Source organism: Magnolia sinica, chromosome 18 (genome assembly GCF_029962835.1).
Source record: "Magnolia sinica isolate HGM2019 chromosome 18, MsV1, whole genome shotgun sequence".
In the NCBI taxonomy this organism is placed as follows: Eukaryota; Viridiplantae; Streptophyta; class Magnoliopsida; order Magnoliales; family Magnoliaceae; genus Magnolia; species Magnolia sinica.
The window spans coordinates 13,157,247-13,178,192 of record NC_080590.1 but is presented as its reverse complement, the minus strand read 5'-3'; the positions used below and the strand labels follow the sequence as shown (position 1 = coordinate 13,178,192).

The window sequence follows — 20,946 nt, the reverse complement described above, 5'->3', positions numbered from 1 at the left end:
CGAATGGCAAAATCTGCTTGTTTCCTACAGTTATTGAATTTTTATTTATTTTTTTAATGAACGTTTACCTGACCGTCGCTTTGTGCACCATTTATTCGAAAGTCTGAAATTTTAGAATGTTGAAATTTTTTGAGACAATCACCTTCTATCGTTGTATATCTAACAGTTTGGATAGTTAAATAGGACACCAGATCCGACGGCTGTAGTACCGAGATATCATATTGAAATATGTAAAGATATACAAATCTCTCTACTTAAAAGTTTACACCACCAAATCGTAATTACTAACAACAAAACAGAAAATATCCACTAATTAAAATCCACCCAACAACGACCGGCGCTTCCGCGTCACTTTCCGGCGTCTTTCTGCGGCAGCGATCATCATCTGCACGCTCTCGAACTCCGATATCTGGCACGGTAAGTTAATCCCGCCGGTATGGTTGAAACCGTACTCCCGCTCTGCCTGCCTCAGCAGCCCCCCGAACAGGGGATGGTTGAAGTAGATCACCGGCACCAGGAACCGGTGCGGATCGTTGTCTTTCTGACCTACATAAACCGCCAGATGGCCTTTCGGGACCGCTACAGGTTTTGCGTCGAACGACGTCTGACCCACACGGGAGTAATCTGAAGACCGGCGCCTGGAAAAGCAGAGCCTTTTGGTGAGGCAATGGCCCCAGCTGCAGATTTTCGTTATTGTCTTTGGTTTTATACGGTCTTCGTGGTTTAACCGTATGAATCCTGAGGGGGACCTCTGCTTGGGTTTGACGATCCAACTCCATAGCCCGAGGACCTTTCTACCGATCCTAAAACCCCTCAGCTTCCTCATCGTTCACAAAAGAGAGTGGGAAGGAAGAAGAGGGAGGGTGTTTTGGGTATTTAGGAAAAAGGCCAGGGGTCTGAGATGGACATGGTGAAACGGAAGAGGGTGAGGTAGATCTCGGAAAGGGAAGATGGGATGTTGGACATGGTGGGGATATTTCATCCACAGCTAGGGTGGAATCGAGGTTTGGATTTCGATTCCTCCATCTCTTCCCCTTTCTAGTAATGATTTTCTTCTACTTTCTGCAATTTCTTGCTGCGATTGTAATATCTTGTGTTCTTACTTTGTCGGGGGATTTAAGATGCGGGATTTATAGGAAAGGGAATGCGATTTGGGAAGGAAGATGAGAAGATTAAAATTTGAATATTAGAGGAAATTAGAATCTAGTCAATTATATCAAATTGATATGAAATTGCTATTGAAAAGGAAAGTAAATTTTAAAAAATATTCACTAATAATAGCAATGAAATTCACGAGAAATGTTCCAGCGCTCTCATAGCACTACAAGTTACCGTGCTCCTAGTTGCATTGGGACAGTTACACAGTCCAATCCATTGATCTAGACTGTTCATTAGGTCTTGTGCACATTTCATGGTCTACCATGCAAGAACCGCACTAATCTCACAAATATTAACCATTTAACCAATGGCACGTAATATGGACAGTCAAGATCTTTACACAAAACAGGCCACACCTACAGTTCAATCCATTTATTTGGTAGGATCCACTATGAATTGCGTATGATTCTAAAATAGTCATTTCATTCATAGTGTTAACAAAAAAAAAAAACCTAAATCAAGGGTGGAGATCATCCCATCTGTGTGATTTTTGCATAGTGGTCCATTAAATGTGTTCTAGAATTAATGGACAGTTCAGATTGATTCATCAGACTTTCCAAGTGGACTAATGCAACCATAGCCCCAATCTTACCTCTTCCCTGCTCCACTAAGAAGGCAATACTCAGTAACGACCATAATAACTTAAGGAAACCATGGCAGCTACAAGTTTATCTTGCCTCTGTCGCAGCTCATGAACCAGAGTGGGCGACATGTTTGGAATGGTCCGATGATGTGAACCGTCCATTTTCTTGTAACCTCAACAAATACGCTATTTTTCTATATTCGCCCTTTCATTGATTATCCTATCTTTAGAGTGACTGCGATCCATTGAAGATTTTTATTTTCAATGTCTTGAATACGTCAATGGCTAGTAACGGTCACAGTCATCCCACACCGGATTCCACGGTATGAGCAGTTTAGATCATCAGACTACTCAGCATGTGGATGTCAATGGGCAGTATCACAAACTGGAAATGAACCTGGCTTTAGATCGGGCATGGAACAACTAGCCTGGCCTGTGTACTGATCTTGAGATCCACATACATGTCCTAAGCCATTCACAAGTTGGGCTAAGGCTCAAGGTACTAATCTAATGACTTTTGGGCTGCATCGTGTCAGCCCTCGTCCATCTATGACTGTGGATCTGGTGTGAGTTACTGGACCCTGAGCCAACACGGTGAGATGGTATGATGACTCCAATGGTTAATGTTGTGCGTTACAACCACAAATAAATTATTCACCTAATATTATCTTTCATCGATTATTTAAAAAATTCCTTATTAGAGTTGGATGCCAAACATTAAAAATCATCTTTTCAATAGTCTAAATTCATTTAAGATAATAATGGTGAAGATAATCAGAAGGTGGGCCCATTGACCCACCGTCATGTATGTATTTTATATCCACACCTTTCATTCAAAATCTCCGGTGGACCACCCCACAGGAAATAAGGGCGATTGACCATTAAAAATTTATTATGGTTAGTAAAAGATTCTCATACTAATATTTGAATTTTATCTTCGTCACGGTTTAACTAACCTTCTAAATAAGCTGGATGGCAAATAAACATCACTTAATAAGTTTTTAATGGAGGACGTTTCATCAAGCATGTTTCCTGTGGTGTGGCTCATCTTTGTGATCTGTATCTGTTTTATTTTTAAGCTCATACCCTACCATGAGTTGGCAAAATATATGGACGGTGTGAACATACAACACATGGCTCTACAATAACGGCCTGACCAGACTTGGTGTTAGCCGGACCTAACATTCGCCCTAGAAGGAACCTGAACTTGGAACACAAAAACGTGGAACATCCAAGCCGTCCATGGGATGGGAGATAACTTTTTCATGATCCGACCCAACACATCAAACCGGTACAATAATCTGATGGATGATAGTGTAAACTGCAAAGGACGGCTAAAATCTTGCCATCTGCGTTGATCACACCTGCACGCATGATGAGTAATGAAACGGTGAGTAGCTTCAACTTTTAGAATGGGATTCTAGACAGGTAAGATCTTTTGCACGTGTGGTGGGTGTATGAGACACGTGTGGGGATTCTCGTACCCCTTATCGTCAAAACCGAGTACCAATCAACACAAAAATTTATCCACTTAAAACCATCATATAGTAATTACAAACACTAATCCCATCTATTATTAACAATATTAAACAGAAAGCACTCACTAACTAAAATTCACCCAACATCGACGGGCGTCTCCGCGTCAATTTCCGGCGGCTCTCTCCGGCAGCGATCCTCGTCTGCACGCTCTCGAACTCCGATATCGGACACGGTATGGTAATCCCGCCTGTATGGTTGAAACCGTACTCCCGTTCTGCCTCCCTCAGCAGCTGCCCGAACAGGGGATGGTTGAAGTAGATCACCGGCACAAGGAAACGATGGGGATCGTTGTCTTTCTGACCCACATAGACCGCCAGATGGCCTTTCGGTACCTCCACCGGTTTGGCGTCGAACGGCGTCTGAACCACACGGGCGTAATCTGACGACCGGTGGCTGGAAAAGGAGAGCCTTTTGGTGAGACAACGGCCCCAGCTGCAGATTCTCGTCATCGTCTTGTGTTTTATACGGTCTTCGTGGTTTAACCGTATGTATCCTGAGGCGGATCTCCACTTGGGTTTGATGATCCACCTCCAGAGCCTGAGGACCTTTCTACCGAGCCTAAAACCCCTGAGCTTTCTCATGATTTATGGAAGAGCCTGGGAAGGAAGAAAAGGGGGAAGGAAAGGTGGGAGGGTTTTGGGTATTTAGGAGAAGGGCCACGGGTTTGCGATGAACATGGCCAGGCGGAAAAGGGTGAGACAGACGTCGGAAAGGGAAGATGGGATGTTGGACATGTTGGGGATATTTCATCTACAGCCAGTATGGAATCGTGGATTGGATTCAGGTTCCTACATCTCTTCCCTTTCTGTGTCTGCTTTTCTTCTTCTTCTTCTTCTCTCTATATCTCACACACACTCTTCCTTTTCTTTTGCTAGTCTGTAATTAGTTGTGGGATTTGTAGGGCTTGCAACAGTAACGTGTATTTATAAGAGAGGGAGAGGGAGAGCGTTTTGATGGTCAAACGAAGAGAGAGAGTGTGTGCAGAGAAGAGATGAACAGAGGGGGAATGGTATATAAGAAGAGAGGGCGAGGAGGTCAAGGGTCAGCCGCGGAGACGAAGCAGATTCTTCTCGGCTCTCCCACTTAGCCGGCTTTTAATACGGCTCTAATTTGCTTTTGATTTACTTGTTCAGTAGGAACGTTGATACTCTGGTAGAGCGTAATGAACGATACGCAGGCACTTACAAATTACTTAGAAGCTGCATGCGTGGCTCCACCAAAGCAGAGATCAACCGTCCAGTTTTATTTTTGACCGTATATTATAAATAGATAATTGTGCTAATTTAATTATCCGAATATCCTATTGGTTGATATCTATTAGGCGGTCAAAATGAAAGATACCCTTATTCAATCCATATGAAGGGTTCCAAAATTTATCAACTTAGTATAAAAGCAGATTGCGTGGGACCTCACAACATTTACTTTGATGGTGCGGATATGTAGTGGAATTTGAATGGGCTACGTATCCCTTGAAATACAGCCAAAACTGTTATAGGTGTACTCAATCATTGTGTCCATCATCGACGGCCGCAAGTAGGCAGCCCAATCAAATCCTCAACAAGCCCAACCAAGTCTCATCACCATCCCTGTTATTTCATGTGAGGTGATCTGCATGGTCTTTAGATATACTTATACTTTGGGCTCAAGTTTTAAAATTAGTTGGCAAAATGATCGGATAGACAGCCAGTATGATAGACGGCCTCGATCAAACATATCAGAGCCGCCCTAAAGAGGCCTGCACACAGAGAGTTGCGGGGTCACCACGCAATCCGCGTGGAGTGTCGTGCACACTTTCTTCTGGCAGTTGAGTATCGTACAATCCCCGTACTTAGGAATTCTATACATTGCATTGAATTCGGGCACACAATATTCAACCATCCATTGTATGTTCATTAATCGGTTGGATGGAACATTAATTCATTCGAATTTTTGGAATATGACCCATCTACAGAAGAATTTATAATTTGGGCGGTTTGATTTCAACAAAGAATGCTTTTATATACGAAAATTTGTTATAGAAACACTGCGAATAATTTTTGCATCTGTAACTCTACGCGCAAAGAGCAGCAGGGCAGCGCGAGACTACTAGACATGCCATAGGAAACCGTAGCGATTGTACGCCCAACTTAATATTTTTGCAGCGTTTATTCGCCATACAACCTTCTGAGCATAAAGAGAAAAAACAAATATTAGCTTGATCGGAAACTTATTAACGGACAATCAGCACTGTTTCCTATGGTATGGTCCGCTTAGGAATTAATTCTATTTTATTTTTAGGCTCATGCACTAAGAATAATCTAAAAAAACAGACGGACAGCGTAGACATAGAATAAATAGATCAAGGTGGCCCCTGTTGGGGATTTGCTCTGTGGAATCACACAGATATGGATATAGGATAACAATTCAATAATAACAAGCAATTACAGAAGAATATAAAATTTTAATGTAGAAAATCCTTGCGGAAAAAAATTATGGCACAAAGCGACAGAAATCCACTATGAAAAGAAAGTTACAAGAGAGAGGACTTACCCGATTCAAACAACCTTGAATCTTACCCTTGTTACACCCTTTGATAACCCTAGAACCCCTTTAGAAAGCTTTAGAATAATTTTTCACCCCCCTAGAAAAAACCCTAGGGATTCCTATTTATAGTTTAGGCAACTTCCTTTCGCACCTTGCGAAAGACCGATTCAAATTTCTGCAATCCGCATCAGATTCGGAAACGAATCTGCGTAACTACAACTAGCGAGCCGAGGCTACGACTGGTCGTAGGACCCCTACGACTGATCATGAATCCCGAACACCAAAGAAGAGAGCTCCCTAGACTTTGAGTCGAGCGGGCTACGACCGGTCGAGACGACCCCTATGACTGGTCGAGCAATCCCTACGACCGGTCGTAGGCGTTGAAGACTTTCTGACAACAATCTCCACCAAGTCTTCAACCTTCAACCGTGTAGCACCTTAACCTCTCCTCTTATCTCTTCATCACATCATAGCTTCAATCAACGCTTCTCATGCACACTCCGTCCTTCTTTTACGTCATCGCCAAGCCCAGAGAAGTTGCACAGAACTTGAACTTCTCTGTAAGAACGACCTTAGTGAGCATGTCTGCTGGATTCACACTGGTGTGTATCTTTTCCAATGTGACGTCTCCTTCCTCATAAAGTGGTGACGAACATCAATGTGTTTAGTACGTGAGTGATAAACAAAATTTTTAACCAAATTGATAGCGCTCTCGCTATCACAGTTAACCGGCACGGCCTCCTCCTGAAGTCTCAACTGATTTATCATGCCTCTGAGCCAAACACCTTCTTTAAAAACTTCCGTCACTGACATATATTCTGCTTCGGTCATGGAAAGAACCATCACGGATTGAAGTTTCGACATCCAACTAATTGCTCCACCCGATAATACAAACGAGTATCCTGAAGTAGACTTCCTGAAATTTATACTTCCTGCGTAGTCAGAATCCACATACTCTACCAACTTTGTCATTGTTTTCTCAAAAGTTAAGACGTAGTCTTTCGTACCTTGAATATATCGAAGTAGCCATTTTACCGCTTTCCAATGTTGCTTGCTGGTGTTTGACATGTATCTACTCACAACACCGACTGCTTGTGAAATATTCGCTCTCATACAGACCATGACATACATTAAACTGCCAACCGCATTCGAATAAGGCACATGAGATATAACCTGTTTTTTCTCATTGGATTTAAGACATTGTTCTGAGGAAAGCTTGAAGTGAGCGGTGTGGGGAACGCTTACCAACTTTGCTTAATCCATCCCATACTTGATCAATACCTTTTCAAGGTATTCTGCCTGTGATAACTAAAGCCTGCTCCTCTTCCTGTCTTTATGAATATCTTGCCGAGAACCCTCTTTGCAGCCCCCAGATCTTTCATCTCGAATGTCCCTAATAACTGAGTCTTCAGTACGTTAATTTCAGACATATTATGACAGGCGATCAACATATCATCAATATACAGTACTAGGATGATAAATTTTTCATCACTCAGTGTCTTGTAATAGACACAGTGATCGTATTCACTCTGAGTAAATTTCTGACTTACCATGAAAGAATCAAATTTTTTATACCACTGCCTAGGCGACTGTTTCAAGCCGTACAACGACTTCATTAACCGGCAAACCTTTTTCTCTGCTCCTTTAACTTCGTAGCCCTCTGGTTGCTTCATGTAGATCTGTTCTTTTAATTCCCCATGCAGGAATGCAGTCTTCATATCCATCTGTTCTAGCTTGAGATCGTATTGGGCAACCAGCACCAACACGAATCTGATAGATACCTGTTTAACTATCGGCGCGAATATCTCTGTGAAGTCGATTCCTTCTCTCTGAGTATAACACTTCACTCCAAACCTTGTTTTGTATCTATCCTGTTTCCTTTTGAATAATCACTTGCATTTGATCGCTTTTCGGCCCACAGAAAGCTCCACCAACTTCCATGTGTGATTTTTGTGTAACGACTCCATCTCATCATCCATCGCCGCCTTCCACTTTTCTGCATCAGGCTCATCAAGAGCGTCCTAAATAGTAGACGGGTCTCCCTCATCTATAATGAGGGCATATGCAATATTAGAGTCGTCTCTATATCTTGCTGGTAACCTACGATCACGTGGTGGGTTCCTTCTCACAGGTGGTTGCTCCACCTAACCCTGTACCTCTGTCTTCGCATCTGTCTCTGCCTGTGTATCATCTGTATCAATCTGGACGTCTACGATCACCCTTTCCGGTTCCTCTTGCTCCTTTTGATCATTCTTGCGAAATAGGGAGTTTTCATCTAATCTGATGTCACGGCTAGTGATGACCTTGCGTGTGACCTTTTCGAATAACCTGTAACCTTTCACACCAATGTCATAGCTAACAAAGATATACTTTTTGGCTCTATGGTCTAGCTTATCTCTCTCAACTGACGGTACATGAGAGTAAGTCTCACAACCAAATATGCGTAGACCTGAGTAGTCGATTTTCTAACCACTCCATACTTCCTCTAGAATTTTACATTCAATTGTCGTTGAAGGAGACTGGTTTACCAAATAGCAAGCCGTGTTAACGGCCTCAGTCCATAGGTCCTTGCCCAACGCAGCCTTACTTAACATGTATCTAACCCTCTCCAGGAGAGTTCGATTCATTCGCTCAGCCACACTGTTTTGCTCGGGTGTGTGGCGCACTGTGTTGTGCCTGATGATCTCTTCATCCTTGCAATAATCATTAAACTCAGTGGAAGTAAATTCTTCACCATTGTCAGTCCTTAAAACTTTTATTTTTCGCCCTGACTGTTTTTTCACCATTACCTTCCATTGCTTGAATATGGTGAAAACTTCGGATTTACGTTTCATGAAGTAAACCCAAACTTTCTTGGAGTAGTAATCAATGAATAAAACAAACCATGACGACCCCCCAATGGAAACTTCTGGTGATGGCCCCCATACATCAGAGTGCACATAATCAAGCACTCCCTTACAAACATGTTTTCCAGATTTAAAAGATAGTCTAGATTGTTTACCATATATACAATGTTCGCATATATCTAAATCAGAAATTTTAAAAGCTGGAATCAAACATCGATCAGAAAGTACCTTCATGCCTTGCTCGCTCATGTGACCTAGACGAGCATGCCACATACGTAGAGACGTGGAGTTTGCAATAGCTGCTGCTGCTCCACCTGCCAAAGTGCTCCCAATCAACCTGTAAAGGTTTCCATGCCTCTGCGCTCTCATAACCACGAGTGCCCCTTTTGAAACTTTAAAGACACCATCAATACCAGTGAACTTGCACCCTATAGCCTCGAGTGCCCAAGAGAAATTAGACTTTTCTTTATATCAGGAACGTGCCTGACGTCAATCAAGGTACGCTCCATCCCATCAAACATTTTGATACTCACTGTGCCAATAGCCACAACATTACAGGCATTGTCATTACCCAGAAAAACCCGTCCACCATCGCATTCCTTGTAACTGGCGAACCAACTTCGATGAGGAGTCATGTGATAAGATGCTCCTGTGTCAAGTATTCACTCGTCTTTATGATTGTCGTGTAAGTGACCAATCATGGAAACGGATAGAACATCACCACCACTTGATTCTTCATCAGATGTGACTACATTGGCCTCCTTGGAAGAAGCCGCTGAATTTTCTTTATTCGTTTTAGGATTTCTACAATCCTTCTTCATGTGTCCAGACAACCCACAATTCTAACACTCTAATTTTCCTTTGCCTTTGTCATTGGATTTGGATCTAGGTCTTGAGGACTCTATATCTTGCTCAGAATCTCTGCCCCTCATAATCAGTGCATTAAAAAATGCCTCCATGTTACCGTTTTACTTTCTTATAGCCTTTCCTTGAAGGGCTGAGATAACGGTGTCAACACTTAGGGTTTTATTTGCTGTGCACATCGTGTCCCTGAAAGACTCATATGATGCAGGAAGAGAATTCAACAATATACATGCCTGTTCCTCGTCTTTGACCACTTCCTCCATATCTAGCAACTTGCACATCAATTTATTAAAGTTGCTGATATGGGCTTATAGATTTTCACCCTCTGCCATCTTGAAGGAATAACACTTTAGCTTCAAGTGTAGGCGATTTTCAGAGGACTTCTTTGCATAGATGTTCTTTAACTTCGCCCACAAACCAGCCGTAGTTTTCTCCCTCAAAATATTATAGAGAACCTCATCCGTGAGACATAAACGGATAGAGGCTAAAGCATTACTATTAAAGTTTTTCCATTCATCATCTTTCATGATAGATTTTCGCTCCCCAAGAGCCTTAATCTCGCCTTGCTTGGTCAACAGGTTAATCATCTTAACCTTCCATAACTCAAAATTATTTTTGCTCGAGTACTTCTAAATATCAAACTTGTTGTTTCTCATTATCACTAATCCTGCAGATTCAGATCTGTGCCCCAACGATTGCTCTGATATCACTTGTTGGGGATTTTCTCTGCAGAATCACACAGATCTAGATCTAGGATATCAATTCAATAGTAACAAGCAATCACAGAAGAACACAAAGTTTTAACATGGAAAACCCTTGTGGGAAAAAATCACGGCACAAAGCGATAGAAATCCACTATGAAAAGAAAATTACAAGAGAGAGGACTTACTTGATTTAAACAACCTTGAATCTTACCCTTGCTATTCCCTTTGATAACCCTAGAACCGCTTTAGAAAGCTTTAGAATAATTTCCTATCCCCCTAGAAAAAACCCTAGGGACCTCTATTTATAGCTTAGGCAACTTCCTTTCGCACCTTGCGAAAGACCGACTCAAATTTCCGCAGTCCGCATCAGATTCGGAAACGAATCTGCGTAAATACGACTAGTCGAGTCGAGGCTACGACTGGTTGTAAGATCCCTACGACTGGTCGAGCAATCCCTACGACCGGTCGTAAATCCCGGACACCAAAGAAAAGAGCTCCGTGGACTTTGAGTCGAGCGGGCTACGACCAGTCGAGACGACTCCCACGACCGGTCGAGCAATCCTTACGACCGGTCGTAGGCGATGAAGACTTTCTGATAAAAGCCCCACGGTAAGGGCCGCGCCTAATCTGCTCCCAAGGGAAGAATGCAATTTGAAGATGCACATCTGCACGCGCGCATACGCAAGCCCAAGCGCTCATTTATATTGATGTGGCCCACGTGGAGAAATCCGGTTCCTTGGTCAGGCGAATCCTACTCCGAATGCTCCATCTCCCAAAAATCCGGTTCGTTCAGAGAATCACGTTCGCTTCGTTTGTGTGGTGACTGGACGGTAAGAGAAATCCACATTAATCGTACATACGCGGCCCAACCACTAAAATCTACCATACATTCACCATGAGCAATTCATGGTTAACATTCCTGATCTCGCAGTAGTATGCCACATCAGCACGTGGGACACTTGTGCTTGGCTAGGGCCAGAACAACTTGGTTTTTCAACGATCAAAAAATGTTCATCCCACCATCAACATGCTATGCCCCAAAATGTGTAATATTGGTAGAATCTTATCTTTTATTATTTGCATCTCTCATCCATGGTAGGGTCAATCGTATCAACGGTCTGAATGGCTTAAATATGATCCTAGTTATACATAATCTAAGGCAGAGGATACTCCACAATATCCTCTGGCCAAGGATCACATAAGTAGTGGGCTCTTATCCTGTGCTGATTGAAAATTTTGGGACGCGGACTACGTCCTACCCTCGCCCGTTTCTAGCCACGGACGGGCAGTTCTATATGCAGGCCCACCGTGATTTATATGTTTATCCACACCGTCTATCCCTTTTCTCATATTATTTTAGAATATAAACAAAAAAATTAGTGGATCCACCGCTTAACTGGACCACACCGAATAATGAGCTTGGTTGCATTCAATGCATATAGCATTAAATGCAAGAGTCATCTATGGTGTGATCCACTTGACCGTTGAATCTTTTTTATTTTTGTGCACATACCTTGAAGTTATCTTAGAGAAGGGATGGACGGCATGGATAAACATATACATCACGGTGGGCCTGCCAACAGAACTGCCCGTTCGTGGCTAGGACCGGCGGGGCGATTGCATCCGAAATTTTGATGGTCAAACAAGACAAGGCGATTTTATTTGTACGGAAGGACGGATTTTTATACAAAGGAATTAAAGGCGCACACGTGGCTACCAAATATCTTATCATTATCAGTGGTGGGTGACACGTGAGTTGCACGTGGTGTACGGAAGATGCTCTACCATAGTTACCGTGTGTCTCGCTGTACGCTCGTGTCCGGCCCTTCTAAGTGCGTTCTTGCGGGTACGCCTTTCTGGTACTCGTTGCCTGAGTCTGCTCACTCATGCCGACGTCGCTGGTGATCAGGTGGACCGTCCCTTGTACACCCGAAACTGCGGAACCGGACTGGCTGGTGTACCTCACACGGTTATATAAGCTGCTGTATTGTCGTGGGCCTGATCATGAGGTATGTGTTATATCAAAACTTTCCGTACATTTGGCGAGCTCATCTTAAGGCTTGATATGAAAAATAAGAAAGATTTAACTATCAAGTGGACCACACTGTAAAAAGTAGTGGAGGATTGAACGTCTACCATTGAAACCCTTTTTAGGGCCACGAAAGCTTTGAATCAATATGAAATTTGTTTTTCCTGTTCATTCAAGTCTTTGTGACCTTATGAGCAGATTGGATGGAAAGTAAACGTTATGGTGGGCCCTAAGAATTGTTTAATGGTGAAAATCATTATCTCTACTGCTATTTGTGGTGTGGTCCATATGATCTTTAGATATGATTCATTTTTTGAATAATGCTCTAGAATGATCTCTAAAACTATATTAACGGTGTAGATATAATAAATACATCACTGTTGGGCCATATAACTTTGATCCCCTTTGAACCGTTCGTACAACTTGGAGCTCGAGGAGCGTCGGTGCTCGTCTTCGCACGACACGTACCTACAGGAGCTATAAAGCTGGTGTGTGGTACAACAGCCATCCGCTTCCCGATACTACGTGCTTCCTAAAGAAATTGACGGTTTAAAGAAACTGGTATGCGGTTCTTATTTGTTGCAGCCTGTACCCTACCAGTGAGTGGGCCAAACTATCCACGGAGAACATTTCTACGGTTGATCTCATCTGGTCATTGGTCAAATAAAACTCTCCAAATCAGTGACCTACTATAGATAGATTTTAATCCCTTGCTTGTGAACATTTTTCATTTGTCACTGAGTTTGGGTATTAACTATTTTTCATTTTAATCATCCATCAGATGTCCTCTAATTAAACTCAGGGATTAAATCTAGCCTAATTGTTGGTTTATGTCCCACCTATGATGGGACCCACTATTCAAACAGTTTTTTAGTTACATTTATGTCACGTGTATGCTTGTGTACCCTCACATCCTGCAAGATCTAAGGGCCTCTTTAGGAGCGTGGATGTGGACTTTAACAATTAAAGACGGATTTTTCATTAGGATAAAACTACTATAAATATCATTATATCATTATAGTTATATTACACACGGTCAAGACTCTTAATCCATCACTATTTTTAAAGTGGCAAATGGGCCGGACTCTTACACGGGCTATTTACCATCAACCATATGATTTAGCCGTGAAATGAATGGTGGGGATTCCTTCGTTTTTGTAGCTATAGAACTATGTTCCATCCATTTTCAAAAGGTGGAGAACTATCACAAACTATCACAAGAGGCTAGCTAATATATTATAGTTCTCTTTAAAAATGCAACGTTAGAAGTCAGGAAATTGATTGGTTTATGCTTATAAAACACTCAAATACATAATTACTTTGTATAATGTGCAAAAGGATCTTGACTGTACACATTAGGTAATCCAAAAGCATTAACTAGAAGGTGTTTATGGCTTGAGACCACTCCCACCTAATAATAATAATAATAATAATATAAATAAATAAATAATATAGAAGTTAACATATACTTGTGGCTTGAAAATGGACAACTGAAACGAAATTGAGCAGGTGCCATAACTTGAACGGTGGAAATGGCCATACACATGAAATAGAGGATTATTTTCATATTGTTTCTCCTTTTGTTTGTACATACACGTTATTTTTATGAAGAAAAGGAACGTTTTTGTTGCAACAGGAAGAAATAACAACCTTCCATATAAAGAACGTGACAGCTCCACTTTCACCTTTCGAATTCTCTCTTTCTTTGTCTTTTTAACTCAAAGCAAGGAAATTTCCGTAATTAGTATTGCTTGACTAATTATACGATGCTCGACTGAGAATATGTGCACCATACTCGAGCTCGGAGTTTGTACGGTGAGCCATATCATTATAATCCGTCCGGACCCATCTGGACGGACCATGCCCCAAAATCTCTTGGATAGAGCAATCCTAACCTTCGAATTGGTGGCTCGCACAGAGAGTCGAGAAACACAAATGGAAAAGATCCAATACTTGTGGCCACGATCTTCTAACCTGGTTGTTTCACAGAGAATGGTCCACCTACTTTATTCCACGTGTGCCCATTTTCACAGGAGATAAATCTTTGATACTCTTTCTGAGGATAATGGATGATACGTGGGCATGGATGCTGTTAAACTGTCCAAATTATAGATCCTAGTAATTTAGATATTCTATGAACCAAAAATGATACTCATTTGATTACCTAACCATTGGATTAGTTTAATATTCGATGGTCCTGTTTCAACAAACAAGTGTCCATGATTGTTTTGAAAATGAAACTAAGAGACAGTGGGCTCGACACTTTAGTGGGTTAAATGTTTGACAACTGCACAGTTTCTAAGCCTGCGTATCAAGCATGGCTGTCTGTCAGAGTATCAAACAACTTTCTGTTTCATAAAGGCCAGATATCTGACTCAGCCGACGGCGCCGAGCCGAGCCGAAGGAAGATACGTACGGTGACCGTACGCATCACGAGGATAAGGTTGCTACTTGCTACAGCAAGTTGCTGATGAATAAAAAACGTGGGACCGATGCGGATGGGGCGGGGGACGATGAATGCCACATGGTCCAATAGAAATGTGAAACGCACCGGGATTCTAAAGCGGCGTGCGATCCGTTAGAAGAGGCGGTCATATACGACAAATCCCTCTTCCTTCTAACTTTCATTGCGCTTGCGTTTTCGTCGAAGGAGACCCCTCACGAGTCGATAACTATCCCTTCTCTCTGCGTGTGAGATGCAGGAGCCTCTTTTGGACACGCGGACAGACCTTGTACACGTTAAAATAGATGAACGGCGTGGATAAAATATATAAATCACGGTGGGCCCCACAGAGCCCCTGACATGACCGTCCGTCTCTAATCGGGTCCTCGTTCGGGTAGTACACAATCCGCATCCCGTAAAAACCAGTCACATATCTCATGAAATTAAATGCTTTTCTTCTGACTGCTCATTTTCCTCGTGCACTTGTGGGCCCCCCGATCAGCGTATCGACCTGATTTTTCGCATCGGCATTTTATTAGTGAACCCCATCTGATGGAGTGGCCCGGATGTTTCGCACAGGTGCTACATCAACACCGAACAACGGAGAATAGGGTACGGATGGCTACTTCATGTCCCGAGTAGCCATACCGCGCCTGCTGCGGGAAAAAAGCCATGGTAGCTTTCGCTGCCCTTACTTTTTAAAAATCCCCGTTAAACGGGCTGTTGATCGCTTCGAGACACTTCCTTTCCAGCAAAATTAGTTAACATTCCAACGAAAAGATTCCACAAACAACTGTTCTCGTTACATAAAATGGCTTGCCTTTTATCACTACTCATCATCAAGTGGGCCCACTCTAGAGTCCGGACCAACTTTCTTGTAACCGCCTGGAGAGGGAGTCCCTGTAGACGTAAGGCCAATGGGGCCCAACTCCATGTCCCCGTGACATCAGTTGTCTTCGTCACTTTCTTCTACTTGAAACGAGATAGATCTAAAAAGGCAAGTGGCCCTATCACATGAAACTGGGGAAATTGAATGCCCACCCACCGTTCAGACCTTCGCTATTGCCATTCAAGTTTTTGTTACCATCCTGAAGCTGTAAAAAAGCTTAGCTTGCGTATTAGTTAAGTTCTAAACATTACTGTCCTATGTTTAAGTCATGGAAGGAGTGACCCGTAAAAAGAATTAACTTGGGAGTAGAGTGAAAGCTGCCATGGCGTGAAAATGGCTATCTAAACAACCAGCAATCACCGAATGAAATCAGCTAATTGGATAACTAAAGTGCAGCCAACATGCCTTTTGAATAACTATCAAGAAAAGAGGCTAGAGTGAGTGTCACTACTGAGTGGGCTGCCATAGACGTCGACGGTGGAGGATGGTGGAATGTTATGATCTCAGTGGTCTAAAAAAGCTTAGTTTGACGCCTTCCATCAATCCTAAAGCTTTTGGTGTATTTGTTAGGTTTTTAATAATTTCGGATTAGGATATATTTGTGTTTCTATTCATTCTAATGGGAATACTTGATAAAAAAATCGAATGGTACACAAACATCATGGTTATACCATGAAGGTTTAATGATGAGTGTTTAATCTCCACTAGCATGGCTTACTTGAGTTTTGGATTTACTTCATTTTAAGGTCATGTATTAAAATGAACTAGAGAAACTGATGGATGGATTGGATGTCACACAAGCATCATGGTGGGCCTCGTAACACTTTTCCATCAGGAACTTCTTCTAAGTGCCATACAAGAAAATGCATCCTTTGAATTCAAGCAGACTTTGCATCAGCATAAGCTGTGTCCATAATTATAACCTATTCGTAGTTTGTCAAATCCATTTATGTATGGAACCTAACAAAGTAAGTATATTATGTCCTAAAATATGATCCCCTATAAGAAAAAACACGACAATTAGTGAGAATTTGTCTTTACAAAAAAATGGAATAATAATTAAGATAACTTGCCCTCAGCTGGTGGACATGTTCCTACGCATGTATCATATGTGCAAAATATGTCACATGTGAGACTATTCAAGTTTAAATTTATCATGTACACACATATGCCACCTTCAATCTTCAACCGCTCTACATGTGCCACATGTTAATTTACATGTGCACTATAAATACTACATATATCCCACCATCTACAAAGGTTCCCAATATGTATCACACCAAATCTTTACTCCAATTCTAGATTGGTTGTAAATAAGGAAGAAATGCGAGTCTTGACCGTGTGACTTAACATAGTTGAACATAGATAACACATACCGACACAACTTTTCTTACACAGAAATAGTTATTGAATGACCACCAACTAGCCAACGAAGACCTACAAAGTGAAAAAAATACATTTCATATTATCCCTCGTGAAAGTGCAATAGTTAGATAGTTATGATGATGTAATTAGATAAAAAATAGGCCTTGTTTACACTTATCCTAACGCGTTCATGCAGACTAATGAAACGTCGCCACGTGTTGGCACTACATATGAATGACGGATGAAATTATACTCACGCCTCTAGGATATCTTTCACCCCATATCCATTGGTGATACATCACCTGCTAAAAGCAGAACGGCTCAAAACCGTACACACACCCACGACACTATGATGAAGGACACGTGGTCCTTACTCGAGTGGCACATGCGGTCGAAGCAGTGTGCTCAACAAAGCTTATAAAGACCCACCGTGATAAGAAGTCTATCACAATTGAGATACACTCGGTAAGGTTATCTCACACAATCCTACTAAAATAAAGAACCTCTCTAGAGACGAAATACTTTAACAAAGACAACGAATGTTCGAGAAGCCAATTCCTTCTAAAACGGAAAAAAAAATAAAAATCAAATGACGTGATGAGAGATCTGAGTTCGACTAAGATATTGATTGATCTCATAACATTCAAGGATCACTGTAGTCAAGTTGGTAAGGAGATCTAAAAACGAATTGATTTTGTAACCTTCAAGAATCTTGGACCAGCAAGGAAACCTAATAAGGGTTGCCACCTCCTGAGCCATACAATGAGCATACGACGAAGAGTTCAAGGCCCTCGCCAAACAAAATCTCTCTACGTAGCGCAACACAGTCTATCTTAGTTATACTTTTTAGTTCCTCTACTTATGTCCAGCGTCTTTGCAGAACATTTGGAATTTAAGATAGCTTAAATGGTTGTTATCCAACGTCACCGCTGTATTATGCCTAGGAGAAGTATAAATATCCATGACCTATCGTTGTTAAATCCCCTGATCAACTAAGTCCTTACTTAAGAGATTACGCCCCAGTCACATCCTGGTGACCATTCGCCTTGATTATTTATCCATATAGGGGATTGCAGGTATTTATCTTCTATTTATTTATTTGGTTATTTTGTATCGCCAAAGGATGTGTCAGATCCGAGGCATGGTTCACTAAACCGAGACAGAAGTTAAGTCGGTTCGGACGAACCATCAGCGATCCGGGCATGCATCGGGCCGATCTTCTTATCGGATCGGCAAGCTCAAGTTAAATCCTCATCCATAATATGATGGGATAAGATCCCCGAACCCGAAGCTCACGGGATCGGATGAAGACTGAAGATGGGCACGATCCTATCTCCGTGATACCAGGAGAGGATCCCGCACACGATATCAGGAGGAGAATCCTCGTACGATTAAATGCTCCAGCAGCTATAAAAGAGGAACCTCCATCGTCTTGTGAGGTAGGCAAAAATTCTTTCTCAAAACCCCTCAATACATTTAGACCCGGAATCCAGGCCTGACTTTGGCATCGGAGGGTCCCCTGCTCAAGCCAGGGTCTCCTTTGTCCTCTTTCCGTGCAGGTATACGAAGGTCTAAGAGGACGAACCAGATTTTTGCACCAACAGTTTGGCGCCGTCTGTGGGAACCGTACAAAAAAGCCATCTCATATTTCTATATTGAATTCCATGGTGATGACTAGAAGGACGGTCCCAGAAGAAGATTTGAATGAGATTGCGATTACAGGGCCAGCGGGTCCAGTCGCGGTCCCCGCAGCCCAGAACCCACCTAACAACCGCCAACGAGGAGCGACCAGAACAAGCAACAATCAGCAGGGTCGCAACGATAGGCGGTTGGACCAGGAGGTTCAAGAAATCCGGTCTGATATGAATATGATGAAGCAGATGCTGGAACGAATGTATCAGCAGCAAATGCAGCCACTCCCGCATCCTCAAGGGGAGACAGCGCACGTACCGACTGCGGCGGTTGATCCTCAACCTTCCGCGCCGCAGTCTTTCCGGCCGAGCCAACCCCAAGGCGAATCAGAACCATCTCTAGCACAGTCAGCCAACGCTTCCCTGCCCCCGACCGATCTTCGACACGAGATAGAGCGTAGAAGGCGCAACCGCCCTTCCGTGGACCTTAGAAAGCTGATATTCAAAATTTTAAAAGAGAAGTGCGGGAAGAAATGGCGAAAGAGATGGCGGGCATGAAGCACTGCCGGAACATGTATTCGACCAGATCCGAAGCAAAGGCGTCCCCCTTTGTGGACTCGGTAATGAAGGCTCGGTTGCCCGAGAGGTTTCGATTACCTCAAATCACTCCTTTCACCGGCAAGACCGACCCGACGGAGCACATCGAATGCTTTAGAACCTATATGGAGCTCCACGATGCCTCGGATGCAGTAATGTGTCGGGCCTTTTCTCTTACATTAACCGATGTAGCTCGACTGTGGTTCAAACAATTGAAACCAAAGTCCATCAGCTCATTCGTTGAGCTGATCGACGCCTTCCTCACCAACTTCATCGGCGGAAAAAAGAAATTGAAGCCCCCTGCACATCTGAACAACATAGTTCAAAAGCAGGGAGAGCTATTGAAAGATTATATCAAGCGTTTCAATTTCGAATCCCTTCAGGTTCGAAAACATTCAGAAGAAACGGCTCTCAATGCGCTCATGCAAGGAGTTAGAGATAAGCCATTCCTGGCATCTCTAGACAAAACTCCGCCCGATACTCTGGCAGAATTTATGGCACGGTCGGATAAGTATGCAAACGCCGAAGAAACGCGAATTCTGCGTGAAACTAAAACTTTGGTCAAAGAGTCAGCCAAAAAGGAAGCCGACTCGGCCGGAGGAAGGAAACGCAAGGATGATCAAGCGCATGATGAGCGAAGGTCAGGCAAACGACCAGATCGAAGATTTTCCACATATACCCCCCTGAACAAGACTCAGGAGCAGGTATTAATGGAAATCAAAAGCGAAGGCTTTGTCAACTGGCCCAGTAAGCTCAGGAGTAATCCTAATCGGCGGGACAAGGATAAATACTGCCATTATCACCGTGATCACGGGCATAACACGAGTGATTGCCGTCACCTAAAGGAGGAGATCGAACGACTCATAAAGGACGGCCGACTCAAAGAACATGTGGTTAAAGCTGGGGCGGCCGAGGGACGTCCGACCGAGAGTCAGCCTATGGAAGAAATCCGGACAATTATCGGCGGTCCGCGAGGTGGGGGCGATTCAAACAATGCTCGAAGGAATCATGCGAGAAAACTTAGTCAGCCTAAGTCCGAGCTTATGATTATAGATCGGCCACCAAAGGAGAAGAAAAGGGAAAGATATTGCATTTCGTTCACAGAGGAAGATGCCCGAGGTATCTATCACCCCCACGATGACGCATTGATTGTCACCCTGACTATCGCTAACCGAAAAGTGTTCCGGATACTCGTCGATACGGGGTCATCTGCAGACGTGTTGTTTACTCAGGCGTTCGACAAAATGGGGATCGAACGATCCATGCTACGCCCAGTTCGGACCCCGTTAATCGATTTTTCCGGAGGACAAGTACTGCCCGAAGGGATTGTCTCGTTACCACTCACTGCTGGTAGTGCCCCACATCAGACGACGATGATGGTTGAATTCTTGGTCGTCGATCAACCCTCAGTATACAACGCAATACTCGGCCGACCTTCATTGAGTCTCCTCCAGGCCGTGGTATCCACATACCATCTTTCACTGAAATTTTCGACTGAGTCGGGAGTAGGAATTGTCAAAGGAGACCAGTAAGATGCGAGGCGTTGTTACATGATAGTTGTAAAGGGAACCGCCGACAAAAGTCCGATCAACATATCAACGATCGAATCATTGGACCCTCGGGGCGAGAGTCATGAACGAGGGCAGCCGGTCGAAGATCTTATCTCGGTCCCCTTGGTCGAAACAGATGGATCCAAGACGGTACGAATTGGCTCGTCTTTACAGTCCCCCTTGAAAGAAAAGCTGATAGCCCTGCTCCGTAGGTACGCCGACGTA

At 43.0% G+C, this 20,946-nt stretch overlaps 2 protein-coding genes across 2 annotated transcripts; both read right to left on the bottom strand.

Annotated features, from left to right (window-relative positions):
• Positions 1-201: 201 nt before the first annotated feature.
• Positions 202-1,385, bottom strand: LOC131233048 (auxin-responsive protein SAUR36-like). The gene has a single exon (XM_058229617.1). It carries the CDS (start codon positions 824-826, stop codon positions 314-316), a length of 513 nt encoding a protein of 170 aa, XP_058085600.1. The 5' UTR covers positions 827-1,385; the 3' UTR covers positions 202-313.
• Positions 1,386-3,245: 1,860 nt separating this feature from the next.
• LOC131233047 (auxin-responsive protein SAUR36-like) lies at positions 3,246-4,278 on the bottom strand. Its single transcript, XM_058229616.1, has one exon. It carries the CDS (start codon positions 3,859-3,861, stop codon positions 3,349-3,351), a length of 513 nt encoding a protein of 170 aa, XP_058085599.1. The 5' UTR covers positions 3,862-4,278; the 3' UTR covers positions 3,246-3,348.
• Between the last annotated feature and the right edge of the window lie 16,668 nt (positions 4,279-20,946).